This window comes from Amblyomma maculatum, chromosome 11 (assembly GCF_055883805.1).
Source record: "Amblyomma maculatum isolate TAMU_Amacu chromosome 11, ASM5588380v1, whole genome shotgun sequence".
NCBI classification, from domain to species: Eukaryota; Metazoa; Arthropoda; class Arachnida; order Ixodida; family Ixodidae; genus Amblyomma; species Amblyomma maculatum.
In genome coordinates, this window is record NC_139354.1 from 68800064 (window position 1) to 68816297 (window position 16234).

Consider the following 16234-nt stretch of genomic DNA (forward strand, 5'->3'; position numbering starts at 1 on the left):
GCAAGCTTTTTTACCATAATGTCGAGCTCTTGGCGGCTGGTAGTAGCAGTTGTAGCGGTATATGCAGTACGGCATGCTAAAATTGACTAATGCGCTTTATGCACCGTGTGTGCAAGCGGGCACATGCGAAAGCGAGAAGTTGTTTGTGTACTGTTCGTTTAAATTATACGACACTGAAGGGGCGCCAATGCATTATAATGCGACTATAACCTTCAGCATCCCTTTGTGTGGCGCGAGCTGACGAGGGAAACCCGGGTTTGTCGCCTCCTTAGGAGCCAAAGCCGCGCAGCCGAACGCTTCCGAACATGGCAGCCGCCCTCCTCACTGGTACTTTCCCTGCTGCAACGCCCTCACCTCTTCGTGAACGAATCTGTCCGCGTGCGGTTTCCAATCTGTCTGGCCCCGTTGGTTTAAAGAATTCCGAATCTACCTCTACCTTTCGAAGGCTTTCTTCGGGCCGTACGATCGAACTCGACCCGCTCCGTCCGCAGTGCAGTTGTCGTGGGCTCAGAGGCGTCGCTATATTGCGAACACGACTGAACGAGATGGACTGGATTTGTCGTCGAAATCCCGCCCGTTTTGCATACTCAGGGCGCCAAGCCGAGTTTATTATTTCGCACCCCGCCCACCCTAGGTCGCGAACCCTTCGCTTTATTTCTTTTTTTTTTTTTTAAGTTTTCCTGAACGGATATGTTGCTGTAAGCTGAGTGAAAATTCTTCCGCAGAGCTTTGCCGGGAACCCTTATGTCGTGTTGTGAAGAGGCAAATTTGCGGTGGCAGAATATGGGAGGTTTCAGATTGAACGGCTGCTGAAAATTGAACTCCAGAATCGGTGTGCGAATGGCTAACGCTTTCTAAGCGTTCAATGCTCGTGAGAACCTGCGGATGCGGCAGGCACCCCGCCCCCTGAATGAATCTTTCTTTATGAGCTTTGTGTACGTACCATTGCGTTTCTGCGCGACAATGGGGGTGCGAGTCCTGTCGTGAAGCCTTCTCTTCATGCGTGACGACTGCCGACTTTCTACTCTTTCTGAACTCTGTTTTCATTGGAGCAGACGAACATTGCGAATTGCTGCAATAAAGGGTAATAGCGTAGCACAAACCGCGATGCGGTTGCATGATATGTTAGCGCGAACCAGCTTTGAGGCCGCGCTTATTGCTCCCGAAGCTGCGGGCGTGCGCACCACCAGCCAGCACATTGCGCCATCTGGCGCCCTCAAGACGACCTGCGCATGCGCAGTGGAAGTCTTGGTAGCGTATCGCGCTGTGTTTTGAGTCTCACATTGTGACCGAATGGTGTCATCTCGTTGTGTTTCTGTCTTCGTAATTATTTATTTCACGTTTTTATGTTTCATAAAAAACAGCGAGTCGGAACAGTTTCAGTAGTGTATGCGTCTGGAGTTATATCTGCTACCGGGACGACCTGTAAAATGCACTTGCATCCCGTGGCGACTGGGCATCGCGTACAAAATTATTCGAAATGTCCCGGTAATTCGTCTCCGTCGACGACCACGGCCGCGATTCGAACCCGCCACCTCTCTCTCGGCATAAATAAGAAATGGTTACGCTTGCCGACGCAGCGTTTCTCCGCCCATGCGGAACAGCTCAGGCAGTGAAAGTAGAAAATGACGTAGGTTTCCCTAGTGGCAAAGAGAACTAGAAGGAATTTAGGAGCCGTAAATTGGATGGATATGTAGCATTTTTTTTTTCCACTAGCGAATTCCAAATTGTGATTCTATTGTCTTTTATGCACCAGTCTGTTTTACAGTTTCGATTTTATTCGAATCTGCTTCTCTTGCGATTGGTAAACCACATTGAAATGTAGCCGAGTTTCTATAACTAATGTTTTATTACCGAAAGTGTTTCGTTATATACGGTGCTGCGTTATAGCCCTCCGTGTTTTCCGTCTAGCATGTGCGGTATTTTCATTATATCCGACGTTTTTTTCTTTTTTTTTTTCTTTTTTTAATTCTTCCCTGCATATGTGCTGCGTTATAACCGATATGCTTCGTCTACCCGTTGCGGAAAATACCCCCAACCACTGCCTGTCACTTTCGTATTAAGGAGGCTTGGTTTAGACGTCGCCGCCGGAAGGTTAATTGAATTTTTTAAGCTTTATGCTAATAAAAAAGCTAATGAGACAGCATTAGGTCACATCCCGCAGAAGCGATCAATCATACATGCGCTTTTTCCGCCGCGCGTCTCACGTCTGTTTGCGCGCATAATGAATGGGACAGAGACGATTTTCGCAGTCGAGATTAAGTACTGAAATCAAAAAACTGCCCCTGTAGAATATTGGCTGGGCTTCGACTTAATGCGCTAGGAAATGTAAACGAAGAAATACGAAGTGACGCGTACTCTTTCTTTGAGACGGGGCTGGACACAATGGCGCAGCCCAGCCAGTATAATCGCATTGTTCTCACGTAGGGGAAGTCGGTGGCGCCATAGGGTGCCTCGATACCAGCGCCGCCGTACAGGGTGGTGACACCCTTTGGCATGCCTCGTGCCGCCGCGCTCGCCATCTTGGGGCAAGTCGCTTCGGGCCGTTGCTGCGGAGTGTCCGAAGCGGTTGCGCTGTGCGCTGGGTGCTGGGCGATTGAACTGTGTTCAGTCGCGAAAACTAGCATGCCAGGCTGTTGTGTTCCATTGTGTGCTGGCTCAGCAAAAAAGAAAAAAAAAAGGAGCCGGATGTTTTTGTTCTTCATGGGATAAGAGACGGAGAAATGTATGGGACGCAAAAGTGAAGCGTGAAGACTGCGAAGTAAGCCACAATACCTGTGCTTCTTTTATGCATTCGTATTTTTTTTTTGAGCGAATAGGTGCATTTCAATCGTGTAAAAAGGTCTAGCGCAGACACAGACCACTAAAAAGATGACAAACACACACAAGCGCTTGCGTATGTGCGCGTATCGTCTTTCTTGCGGTCTGTATCTGTTTATACGAAATCGTTTTAAAATATATTTTTGTACTCGCCCAAAGCAGTTACGCACTTCTGTTTGGAATGACGTTATCTCACGCCGCTTCACCCATCTGCTTGTAATCACGAGCTTTGTGCGGTTTTTGGCTTCCCCATCTAGCATTGTGCGCAACAGATTTTGGTCTGCCTTCTTCAACGTTGAAGCAGGTCGAAGCATCGTATTGCCTGGCATCGCGAGTAGCGCGCTGTGTTTTTAAGTGTAAATTTTGAATTTTCAGCGTACGTGAGGGCTTATAAACTAAATATATGGACAATTGCGTCTGCTTATGTTGTAGTCATTCGGGGAAATTTAGTGTAACTTTCAGTGAGTGACACTCGACTTTAGTATCATACGCGTAGTGTCACACAATAATATCTGTTGTTGAGGATCTGCCTTTCTGTGTTCATAGCCGCACCAAGAACATGTGGAGAAGGTCGAGCCTGGTATTTGTCAAAGGAATGCACCATTGTGCCCTTTCGATCGCTCCCCTTTACACTCGATCTTGAAAGCTGGTGGCAACCGCCGAGGCTTCAGATTCACACAGATTACATTTCCTCTGTTCTTCTCGGGAAATAATACATTGGAGAGCGACGGATGGCATGTCATCTCGCGACAGAGTAGGAAGTGAGACGTAGTTTGTAACAATTATTTTGGTCGAAAAAAAAAAAAAGAAAACACCCCGTGAGTTGGCCGCGCTGGAATTTGGCAAGTGGGCTTATCGTTAGTACAATATTTCGCGAAACCGAGATAACAGGTCCCCTGAAGCCGTTCTTTTTTAATTATACACAGGAGCAGTTTTACGCGAGGTTTTTGAGATTCGCAATAATATAAAAAGTTGGGTTCTCACGAAAATTAGGTCGTCTTAAGAATATGATTGGCAGCTCGACAAGTCTCAAAGAAACTGCTCTCGTGAGCTGGAAGGTATAGCGGCATCATCTTGTGAAAGCGGTCGTGAGGAAGCAAGGTTCTTGCGCAGTACAACAGTTCATCCCGAATGCAGCTTTTCCTTCCCTGTATTATAATTACGCATCGCGAGGCGATATTCACACCCTGTTGTCACCGCAAGTACTCGTCGGAGGTTAAGCCAAATTTAGGTGAAGCTAAATTTGACCGCCTGACACCCGAATTAGTGCAGTCGCTGGTTTGGCATCCATGGAAAAATTTTGCGATCGTACATGTAAATATTGCATTGCTTCCATAATGTTTTTATTATTTCATTCATTTGCATGCACACTACAAAATACGCAAAATGACTGTTTCGTCGCCTATCTCATTTCAGCGCCAGTTCGAGGGCAAACACAGTGTATGGACGGTGGCTCCTCAAATCAACAGCTGTCCCGACATTGTTTGATTGCGTGTAAAAATTTTTGCGCGGGATACCCAAATCTTATGAACAGACTGTTAGAGCGGTTTGGGACGATGCGCTTGCGCATTTACTTCTGTTGGCTAAGTCAGCCAGAAAAATCGAATGATGGGTACGGCAGCAAAACTGTAGCTGGCGCCAACTTTTATTAAAAGATGTCTCCCAGGCGTGCATCTAAAATCAGCTTCAAAGTCTTAATGAGGATTGTTTTGGAATAAAATGCCGTGTGCATCAGCATGCGACACGTGTCAAAGGTTGATTTACGCATCGTTTTTTGCTATGTCTTTTCTACGGTTTACGATGGGCCATTGCGATACAAATTATTTTCGATATACGGCTCCCTGAAACGTACACATGGTTGTTGATCTATAGCAATAGACGCAATTGAATGTTATGCACCTCATAAACTCATTCATTTCCGGCAGTGCAAAATGCATTGCTTTATAAAACAGCCAGTCGCCAAAATAACCGCATTTGAACATCCGTGACGGCGAAAGAGTAAATGCTTACCATCTGCAATTTGATAATTTCCTCTTAGAACTACGCATGCTAGCAAGCAGTAGTTGCTTTCACATTTTTTTTTTTCGAGCAAAAAAGCGCCCAGGATTGCGAGTATGTGTGTAAAAACGGTACACAGTTGAGCCTGCTAGCGCAAGCGCGTGCTGAACAAGAAATCGGACCGACGCTCCATAGCCCGCCGTATCTGAGCTTGCCCCAACATGGCGCCGTCGAAGGCGGTGTCTCCACCCTGTACGGCGGCGCGCTACATCGAGGCACCCTATGGCGCCAGGAGACGGCGCGCCGTCTTATGCAAATTCTGCCCCGTGTGTTATTTATTTCCTAGCGGCTACCCGTTTTCACGTTTTATTTTTCGGTTTACCTTTCCGTCGATAATCCCTGTCAGTCTCATTGAGTGGAGCAGTTGTCGAGTCGGGACTCTATTTAGCCTGCTCCGCCTGACAGAGTGACAAGTCATTAGCTCGGCGAGCGAGTGTCTGACCTCATGTTCGCGGCTTTTCGTGTTCGTTGGTTATTTCGGTGTTCGGTCTCGCTCCGCTGTAACCGCCTTATCCGTCTCGATTTTGCTGCTAATGTTCATGAATATTTTCGCATTTCACTCCTCGCGCAAGTTTGCTTCTTTGTACGACGTTGTGGGGCCCAGGTTTCCGCGGCCCGCGACACTCTCTAGTTCGACGGACACGTTAGAGAGATTTAGCTTGCTGCGCACCTGTTAGCGTTGACGTATGCCGGTTTTGTGGACCCAATCTGCCCACGCGCATTGCGTGGGAGGGGTCCCGTGTACGTCTAGTCTCCGGTAAGCTAAATGTGTATTTTAATGCGCATGCGGTGACAGTGCATTACGTACGTACGTAATTGCGCAAGAATATTTACATGCGGTTGAACTGCACAGACCCAATATTGTGCGGTTATCGCGGATTTCGTTTCCTGCCAGTTCGTTGTACGATATACACGTTTTTAGCGTCGCTGGTGAAATCTGCTGCCTAGTGCGATTAAAGCTAGCGCGCCGACTGCTGATCGTTATGCAATTGTTCGTTGTTGGTACTGCGACAAACTTGCAGCGATGTAGTACTCGGACTCTTATAGTTTTGCAACGTACGCAGAGTTGTAAAACGGGTATGTGGTTTTTCAACATTTCGAAATGAACACATCACTTCCAAAAGCAATAGACCATTAAAAAAATTGGCAGATAAAGGTTGGCCGGCCTACAGCATTGCGGCAACGAAGGGTTGTGCCATTTTCTTGATCTTTTGTACATTTTTGTACTTTTTTTTTACAGATAGATGGAAGAATTATGAGTGCGCGCTAGAACAAACTGTACAATTTGCAGTCTTCTCTCGTAACAGAATAAATATTTCATTGGCACAGGTCCCCTCGTTCTCTGGCACAAATTAACCGAGCGCGCCACATCTTGTTTATCAGTGAACGATGCAGCGCGTCGCCCACCTGTTTTTAAGAGTGCATTGTTTTGAAGTGGCATTCGTCAAATTGTGATAAACGCCGTCCGTTCATGTTTTCGTTAAGCGTGGAAATACAGCGCTTTCAAGACAACGACAAAACATAGAGTGGGCAGCACGTGCTGTGCACTCTTTTTTTGTCCTCGTCTTGAAAGAGCTATCTCCATGATGATGAACCAACTCGCCCGAACATCCACTTTTTTCGCCGTGTCAGTTCCCATGTATTTTATCGCACCGACAACGTAACCTACCCTGGGGATTTTCTCAATCCTTCGAGTATGTTTTGCCCTGGTATTTGGAGCACCTGAAACAATGTGTATATATATATTTTTTTCTTTTTTGTCTCCTCACTCGCAGCTTCACCGGCGGTGCCAAGCTGAAGCCTTGCCTTGTAAGCAAGCTCGACGACGAGGAAGGAACCGACAGGCGAGACAACGCCGCCGCCCGAATCAAGTGAGTGTCGTCTCTTTTTTTCTGTGCAGAACCAGGGGTATAGCGAACGCAGAATAGTTGAAAGTGCGTCCCAATTATGTGCGTGAAGAGCGCGAGGGGTCACTGCTGGACCCCCACGATTTTCCTTGTTGACGAGATTTGGTGCCCGCATCAAGCAGCTGAAGAAAACATTGGTCTGGCTTAGCTTATGGTTAAGCCTAGGATGCGAAGCCTACTAGCCTAAAAAAATTACACATTACCTGGCTATACCTGGTTAGCCATTCATAGACAAGACATTACCTGGCTATACCTGGTTAGCCATTTCATAGACAAGAACAATTCATGTGTTACTCTGCTTCTTCCTTTATTTTTCTCAAACCAATAAATACACTATGATGATCAGTCTTCAGCACGCATTTTCCGTTTGGTAGCATTTCGCCGCTCGAACCGAGTAGAAGTACTCGAAGCTTCATCCTTCACCTCGGCATCGGTTGTCGAACGCTGCCGTCTAGCTGCATACTGTGCACGTCGCTTGGCAAGCCGTACTTATCCCGTTTCCGTGGCTGTTTGTAACTTGCGCTTTGCGGTCTGGCGAGCCGCCCTCTGCCTGGCCGCCATCTCGCTGCTCAACTGACACAGAGTGTGCGTCGCCTTTTATACAATTGCGTGACGTCAGTATCTCCTAGCGGTAGGAGCGGGAGTTAGGCCGCCGGCGGAGGCTGCGCGCCCGCAAGGGAGCGCACGAGTTGAGCCCCAGCTTTCACAGCTGTTGTGACGTCATATCACGTGGTGCGCACGTCAGTATCTCCTAGCGGTAGGAGCGGGAGTTAGGCCGCCGGCGGAGGCTGCGCGCCCGCAAGGGAGCGCACGAGTTGAGCCCCAGCTTTCACAGCTGTTGTGACGTCATATCACGTGGTGCGCCGATGTAGATCAAGTGGTAGCTACGCGGCCGCGCGCGGCGCAGCAAGGAAGAGCTCGGTTGTGCGGCTAGTATGCTTCGCATAAAAACCCGCTTGGTCTTTCCTGTTGTGCGTCGTGGGTAGGAACTCGGAAACGATGCATGCTCGTTAAGAGGGGATGTAGGAGGAGAGGGACCTCACTGTTGTATGTGCGTGTCCTCATGCTTGTAGCGTTTACGCTTTGCTTGGGGTGTTAACTGCCATTTTATTCATTCACCAACTTCCTTGCTCGTGCTGTAACTTACTCTGGTTTACCTAGTGTATTTTCTTGTTCACTTTTGTGCGTGTTCTTTTATTTTTGGTCGCTAGCGCGTCACCTTATTAATTTGCTTTTCATCGTGCTTTCACTCATGGCATATAGATTACGTACATTTGCCCGAGCACTTATGGTGTTTTGTTATCATGGTTGTTTCGTCTCGCAATTGCCTGAAAAGGTAATGCGGGTTCTGTTACCTTCTTTCTTTGTGTTTGCTCCACTATACGGAGTCTTTCATAGCCTGAGTCGCTTTGGGACGTTAAATCCCACAAACCAAACCATCTTTGTGTTTGTGCGCTGCTTCTGTGATGCCGGATGCCTGTAATCCACGCTATACTTCCGAAATGCGCGGTTTTCTAAGCGTGCATATGGAATCGCAGAAACCTAGATCGCTAAATTAATTCCTTTGGCCACCTGTTAATCGGAAAAGGAAGCTGGATTTATTATTATTTTTTTCTGGTGATGGAAAGCGAGGGGGGGGGGGGTTCATCTTTTAGAGGCGAATTCCTGGTTTTATTGGAAGTCGTCCATTGCCTCACGCGGGCCGAGCTCGAGTGCATGCGCTCTTCCGTCTTTGCGTTGTGAAGGAGTCGGGTTTTCCAATTCCGACAAAATGAGCTTTCCTCTGGAGATGGAAAACGGACGTACACTTTTCATTGCAGCGTATTTCGCCAAGATTCAAGCAGTCTTGATTTGGCTTCGTGGCCTGTTCGTGCTGTTATTTCTGCTACCTTTTTTTTCGGCGATGGAATGGCGTCCAACATGCCGCCTAACGCCCCTATATAGCGGCGCCCTCTGGGGCGCTCTTCTAGGAGTTCGCAGCGGTACGAGTCCCAGCGGAGCGGTGAAATGAAATACTGCGGACGGATCGAACAGATGGGATTTTTTCTACGGGAAGATTAGAAGAGTCACAAGAGCCCCGTACTCGAGGCTCTGGAACAGACGCTGAGTCAAGCCAAACCGAGGAACAATTTGAGCCGAGAAGTTAAGCGGGGGAGGGAGGGACGGCGGTGGCGTTGTGGAATGCTCGGGTAATCTCGTTGTTCATCTCGACGAGTCTCCGGCCTTCCGAGTCTTGCTTAGTTCTAGAAACGCTAAGAGCTGCGTCGGGACGCATAAATGTCGTTATCAGTTTCGTTCCTTATGTGTGTTTAAGCGTGCTACAGAGTTTAACTCGTGCGCCCAATTAAAGAGTGCAAACTTGCTTCGAGTCCCAAAGCGGACCCAGAGGAGAAACTGAAGTCGGCATGAATTGACAAATTGCCGCCTTTTGAAGACAGATGTTGCTCTTTGTTCATTATTGCCTACAGCCCCTATGGGGCTCCAATAACTACATGAATTTGACTGAAGATAAAGCGCACGGGAAGACACACACACAAGAGAAGACACAGGACACGCGCTAATCTCTTCTTCTCTTGTGTGTGTCTTCCCGTGCGCTTTATCTTCAGTCAAATTACAATGCACCATCTAGCCCAACTTCAAGTTTTGTTAAATAACTACATGATATGCGCATGCAAATTAAGCAAGATGCCGTGCAAGAGCAAGTTACTTGGGAGACGTTTTTGTATTCACCCCAGCTAGTGCAATTACGATTTATAAATTCCATGAAGGAACATACGAAGGCAGCCGACATGTGATGGAGTAGTCGTCGACTTGTGTTGTCATATGCAGTGTCAGCGATCATGCATGGAAACGATTCATCTACTTAGCATTCGATGCCGTCGGATCGACCATTGATCGTCCTTTCCCTTTAATATGTGCTCTCATTCCCGCCGAGGTCTTCAGCCCTAGTCACCGTTACGCTATTTGTGCTATTCGACCTTGAGTAGCCCTAGTGCCATGAGCTCACTCATTCATTCATTCATTCATTCATTCATTCATTCATTCATTCATTCATTCATTCATTGGATCGATTGGACGTTCTCTCGGCCGCTGCATCTTCGCTACATTCCTCCGCACCTTAAGAGGAAAGTTTTTTGTAAAAAGGATTTCGTTCATCCTCAGTGTTCCAAGCTTTGTTCGTTACTTCGTGTAACGTAGCGTAAACTAGCTGCCCCGAATCGCTCGCGTTCGCCCTCGACTGAATGATGAGCAGACACTGGCATGTCGCAAAAGCTGCCCTATTGCACGACCGACAGGCAGGGGGCGTTGTGCGTCGCTCGACTTTTTTCTCGTCTATCACGGTTACGTAAGGTTTCTCCGCCAACCTTGCTACACCGGGTCAGAGCTCGAGAGGTCGGCACCGGGGTGCTTACGAAACTGCGGCGGTGGCATATTAGTTTGGGAGACGAAAAAGAATGTGTTATTGTAATCTCTACGGGCGTAGAGGTGAGAGCGCCGGGCTGAATTCTTTTCAACGAGCACTTTTGAGAAAAAGCTTGCGGTCGGGTAATTACCGTAACACGCTTACAATGGGACATCATTAGACATTTTGATGTTTAGTAGTTCTTCGTTTAGAATTAATCAAAGTAGCCTGGTATGTCACGTGTCCAAAACACCATCACCCTCTGGACCTATCGTCGAAGTTAGCAATGTAACGTGACCTTGTGAAGTCACAGCTGTCTCGGTCAGTGAGAGAACTTGGTGACATCAAGTGAATTTGTGTCGCCATCACCGGACGCATCAGTCAGCGAAGTTTGACCGATCCTGCCTGCGTATTTTTTTTTTTCTTTGTCTCTGATGAGGATTCTAATATTCTTTAATTTAAAATGCAAAAATGACCGAACGCATGAGGAGAGGTGACCAACCAAATTAAACATAATTTGTCATTTCCCAGGGTGTGCACGTACTCCACTCTCCACCGGCTGTAATTCGCGAGATGTCTGTTAGGGCCTGTCACTCCCCATTGAAGTTGTCCTTTCGCGGCATACGTGTCCTACATCCCCTTTCCGAACCCTCTATTATCAGTCGGGAGGCCGCTATGTGGGTACCTAGCTGACCCTGTCCGACAGTATAGCTTCTGGCGCAGCGTCGCTGCAGTTAGGGTCAGATAGATTTAGCTTTTCTTAGACGTGGTAACATAGACGGAAACCGCTAACTGTATACACATAGCACGGCGCCGTTGGGTAAAAGCCTATGTTCTATACCTTTAGCACAGCGTAGAGCCTTGTCAGTGCACCTGCGTGGGAGGGGCCCGTCATCACATCAACGTCACTACGTCTCCGCTGTGCTAAAGGTCTCTTTTGAGCCTAGGTCTATGGTTTCACCCTACTGGATACGTATCAATAAATATGCTTACTATACAACAGCAAGAATGCCACCTAGAAATGCACCTCGAGGAAAGCAAGAAAACATATCATCTGCCCAGTTTTCCTCGCTCTTCCCTAATCCACGCTGAACAGCTCGGCTGCGCATGGCCTTTCTGCCTGCGCAGTTGGGGCCCCGACGGCAGGTTAGGCGCACTTGATCTCTCGTTGCCATCTCTGCGTTCGATGTTTGGCGGCTCGCGGTAGCGGCGCTTTATCTGGCGTGAGCAGCAAGCTCGCTTTTTACACTACCGCGGTGGCTGGCTGCTGGAGAACCTTCCACATTTGGAACATGAAGCGCGCAAATATTGGCAAAGGAGGAGGAGACCTAGCGTGGTGGATCGCATTTGAGCGTGTGCCGAGTGCGTGCTTAGTTCGTGTTTAATCCGTGTTGCGGAGACCCCTGCGGGAGTGAGGTCGGTAGCTCGCGTCAATTTCTTGCGCGCCGGCCGATATTTTCAACCCGGGTGAAAAGGAACGAAGGCAAGGAGTGAAGTGGGCGCAAAACGAAGTGTCAATTATTTATGCATTCGTCTTGAAGCGTCGCTCCTCAAGCGTAACGGCAACGATGTACAGGGTAGAGGCACACAACGTGGTGCAAACGTTCGCAAGCAATTCACTGAGGATGAGCGGACGTGACACCCTATATACTGTGCACCATTACGAACAGCAGGACGCAATAAACAAACGAGTATATGCACTGAAATTTAGAGGCAGCGACTGACAACAAAAGAATGCTTGTGATAGGTGTGGCGAAGATGTTTCGCCGACTAGAACAACGCAATGACCCGAGAAACGGCGAAGTCGCACCATGGGTTGTTATATATATATATATATATATATATATATATATATATATATATATATATATATATATATATATAGCGGCTATCGTCCAAAAATATTAAAAAAAAAAAAAGAGGTTCTCTCTATCCACTTTCCCTCCCACCTTCCTCCCTTCCGCGTCTCTCATAGCCCGAGCCGCTTTGGGACGTTAAACCCCACAAACCAAACCAAACCTTCCTCCCTTCCCTTACGGCGCGGGTCAGGTGTCCACAAAAACACGTGTGACAGTTACTGCGCCTTTCCCTTCCCGTGAACCTATCATTATTATTAGGTAACTGTAACTCAATTTTACCATGCGGCTATATTGTGGGCTATGGTTGGCACCAGGTATAAAAGCTGGAGGCTTCAATTAGTTGCTAACTATCTAACTACTTTAATTAACTTCTTTAAATTTTCATCTTAGGGGGTATGTTGTATTTAGCCCCAATTCTACAGATACATTACATCCCCTAAAGTGAAAATTTAGAAAGTTTAAAGTTAATGACTAATTGACGCAGTCCGCCGTAGCCTTCAATATAGTTACTGGCTGAAATGAATCTAAGAGCCAGTTACTTTTGTTTTAAAATTTTGGACCTAAAAAAAAAAGGCCGATTACCGCGCGCATTGACAGGGCACAGATGATAAAGCCTCTCCGTGTGCTGTGCGATGTCAGTGCACTTTAAAGATCCCCAAGTGATCGAAATTACTTCGTAGCCCTCCATTACGGCACCCCTTTCTCTATTTCCGCTTTGACTGCCACCTTCGTCGCTTCCCTTACAGCGCTGTTCAGGTGTCCACAGGAACAAGTGTGACAGATACTGCAACTTTGCTTTCCTGTGAACCAACTGTTAATATATTATTTCCGAGGCGACTAGGTGCGCGGTCCGCTCAACAACCAATTTGCTGGCTTTGCTCGTAAATGTTTTCATAGCCGCTAAGCGGAAATAGCAGCGCGCGAAGGCGGACGACGTAGCAAGAAAAGGAGGCGCTACTCTAGTAATAAAAAGGTAATTCGTAATATTTCTCGAACGATCAATTCGGCGCCAGTAAACAACGCAGGCGCCTGAGCGAGAGACACCCTGGGATGATGGAGGAATCATGGAGTAACATAAGCGCCGCGTGGAAATCTCCGACTATATCAAAGTGCGCTTGAAGGCCGCTAATTGAGTCACTGCATTTTCTCAGAAGAAGCCCTAGTAAATGGCCATACGTGCCGCTGCCGCTTTATTTCATCAATCTCCGCTGTCGTTACGAAGTCGGTACCGGTTTTATGCGCTTTGATTCGCTCGACTGTGCCACTGACGACATGCGACGACCGACGTCAGTCAGGGAGAAAAAAAAAAAGGTAAATTGAAAAAATCCGGTCCGAAATTCCGGAAGCCCGGTTCTGTAGCTCAACGAATAGGCCGTTGTTCTATACTCACAAGTATGTGTGTTGGAAATCTGATTCGATGGCCGCGCACATCCGTGAGCAACGCAAGAACGAGTGTGTACGCATAATATGCGCGTGTGATGCAGGTTAAAGGAATCCCATCTTAGGAAGGAAATGCACTCTGAGAACGCGGAGAGCGCTGCGAAATAAAAATCAGAGCAGCATCAAGCGTGAAGAAGGGAACTTACATTGTTTTGCAAACAGTGAAGGGCACACTCCATTCGGGAGCATTGATAACCACAATGGCAAGCGGCACGCACTATGTCATGGCTAGCCGCCAGCGATGCAAGAGCAACCAAAACTAGCTTCAAGAAATGGGGATGAATTACAGCTTGTTCTAGGCAGTGTTTTTTTTTTTTTTTTGAGGGTGAATAATATTGATGCAGCTAACCAAAGCTTTGTTGTTAAACTAGTTTAAGTTTAACGTGCTGTCTACGACGGAGGCGCCCTTACCTTGACTGGTGTGAGCTGGTGTAATCCCTCGGCAGCGATCGAGCGTGCCGTATAGCTCCGACACAACGTATACTCCTTCGTGTTTGATAGCGATTGAGAAACTCGAAGTCTCTCGGCTCAAGCAGCTTTTGGAATTTAGCTCCCTTGTGGCACGGATTAGTGTAAGACTTGTCAAAGCGTAGATCAAGGCTAGGTGGTAATCACTTGTTTGACGCAAAGCGCGATAGAGAACACAGGGGATTCGTGGCCGTCGGCCGCTGTCTTGCACATTTGGAGGGAGGTGTAGTTATTGATTTCCAGCTTTCGTAAATCACACGAGAGAGGCGCTGGTTGTAGATATAACTAGGCACTGGCTGCGTAATTGCGCCATCGCGGTTTTTTTTTTCGAGAGAGAGAGAGGCGGTGCCATAACCCCCTGAGATGCCTTCGGCTTCGTGTTGTCAGCCACTTGTGTAGTGATGCATATCGCTAACTTATACCAGACGACTGTATACAGAGAGAGACAGGGACAGTCATCTTGTACAAGTTAGCGATATTCACTGCAAAAATGCTCTGACAATTAATTCCAACTGCCTCTTTGTTGCGTCCCCCCCCCCCCCCCTGAAAAGAAAAAAAAAATACTTGTGTGCCGCTATATTTCAGTGAAACCTTCCCACGTAAGTACACATCAGCTCCGAGGTGCTAGCACCGCCCAGCTGTATATGTAAATGACGGCTCCATGAGAGGTAGTAGCCGATGCCAGAGTCCCCAAAGGTCATGTTGTACACCGTGTGTGGTGCCTCCGTGCCAACATGCAGATTTCTGTCCTGTCGTCACACGCGAAGGTTTTGTACCCCGGTTGTGTCGCCTTTGTCTCCTTTATAGGCCCAACACGCCTGGCGGTTAGCGCTACGCTGTCTTTATTGTGCGTGTGGCATTTATTCGCTTCCCCGTGCTCTGTTCTCTGTAAGGAGCGGCCCGAACGTGGCGTCCTGAATGTTTTGTTTCTTAGAAGCGCCCGCATGGTCCAAGCGTACTGACGACAGCGCCGTGCGATCATTGTCTAGAGCTATCGTCAGCAGGATGTTCGCGATCGACCGCATACACCGCGCGGCGCACGTGCTCTAAGAAGCGCTCAGCGGTCACAGGGCCGTTGTTTGGCTTGCATTTCGGTCTGGCTCCCTCCGGCGCCTGTTCTTTTTTTACTTTGTCTTCACGTCTTGCTCCCCTTCTCGTACACTCTTTGCCGGCCCCGCTGTGGTGGCGCAGGTGTTGGGGCGCTCGACTGTTCCCAAGTATCGAGTCCCGGCCGCGGCGGCCGCTTTTCCATGGAATCGAAAAGCAAGGCGTCCGTGTGCTGTGCGATGTCAGTGCACGCTAAAGAACCCCAGGTGGTCGAAATTTCCGGAGTCTTCCACTACGGCCGGTCTCTCTTAGCCTGAGTTGCTTTGGGACGTTAAACCCTACAAACCAACCACCCACTTCCTGAACAACGATGGTGCCATGCGCTGACATGGCGCAACGAGGCGACAGCCAAGCCATATAGTTAGACGCGTTAAAATTATCTCTCCTGTAATTTTACGCGAAGCGTATACATCTCTTTTGGTCGAAAGGCAACTCTGCTGCCGCCTCCGTAACCGAGAATTGATAAAACTAGCTGTGTTTAACTCTTGTTAACTCTAGTTGAATTACGATAACAGCGGCGGAAGCCTCTTTTGCCTGCTACATTATTCCCCCATCACGCCCTATCAGTGTAAGGTGCTACATTGTTGGGGACACTTAAGCTCATCCTTTAAGGGTACGACGCGAGAGCGTAAGGTACCAACTTCAACCAAGCCGTATGGACGTGGCAGCTCATATGCCCGTTGCGGGGCCGGCTCTGGGACCAAGGACACGGCACACAACGACGGGCGGTTAGACCTGGCGTAGTATTGCTTTCGCAATAATAGCGTGTCGGAAAAAAATGCGCGCATGACGTCGTACCAAAACTGTGACACAACCGTACTTTGTGCAACGTTCATTGTGACGTCATGTCATTTCGCTTCCTACTTCATTCGCCTGATATAGAGGCTGGTTGGCGATATGGATTCGAACCGGCAACATACGTACAACCTTTGTCAAAAGTTTAGAGCCCAGATCGTTTGCCCTTAAGCCGTATATTACGACTTCTTTAACAATCACGGAAGTCCAGCCGTTTGAGAGGGTAGGACGGAAACCATTCTTGCCTTCAGCAAGTTTGGAAACCTGGGAGTGCATTACGAGGCACATAGTGTGGCTGAGAAGTAGACCCCCTGGTTTCTAAACATTTGACAAAGGGTGTACCTCCAATCGTATGCCGTTCATTATAAATATGCAGG

General features: G+C 48.0%; 1 protein-coding gene across 2 annotated transcripts in view; it reads left to right on the forward strand.

Annotated features, from left to right (window-relative positions):
• The window catches only part of mri (BTB/POZ domain-containing protein mrityu), a 187098-nt gene that overhangs the window by 146110 nt on the left and 24754 nt on the right, over positions 1-16234 (forward strand). For both annotated transcript variants that reach the window (XM_084584587.1, XM_084584586.1), the window contains exon 3: positions 6654-6749. In XM_084584587.1, coding sequence (XP_084440713.1) covers positions 6654-6749 — 96 coding nt within the window. The remainder of the gene's footprint in view (positions 1-6653; positions 6750-16234) is intronic.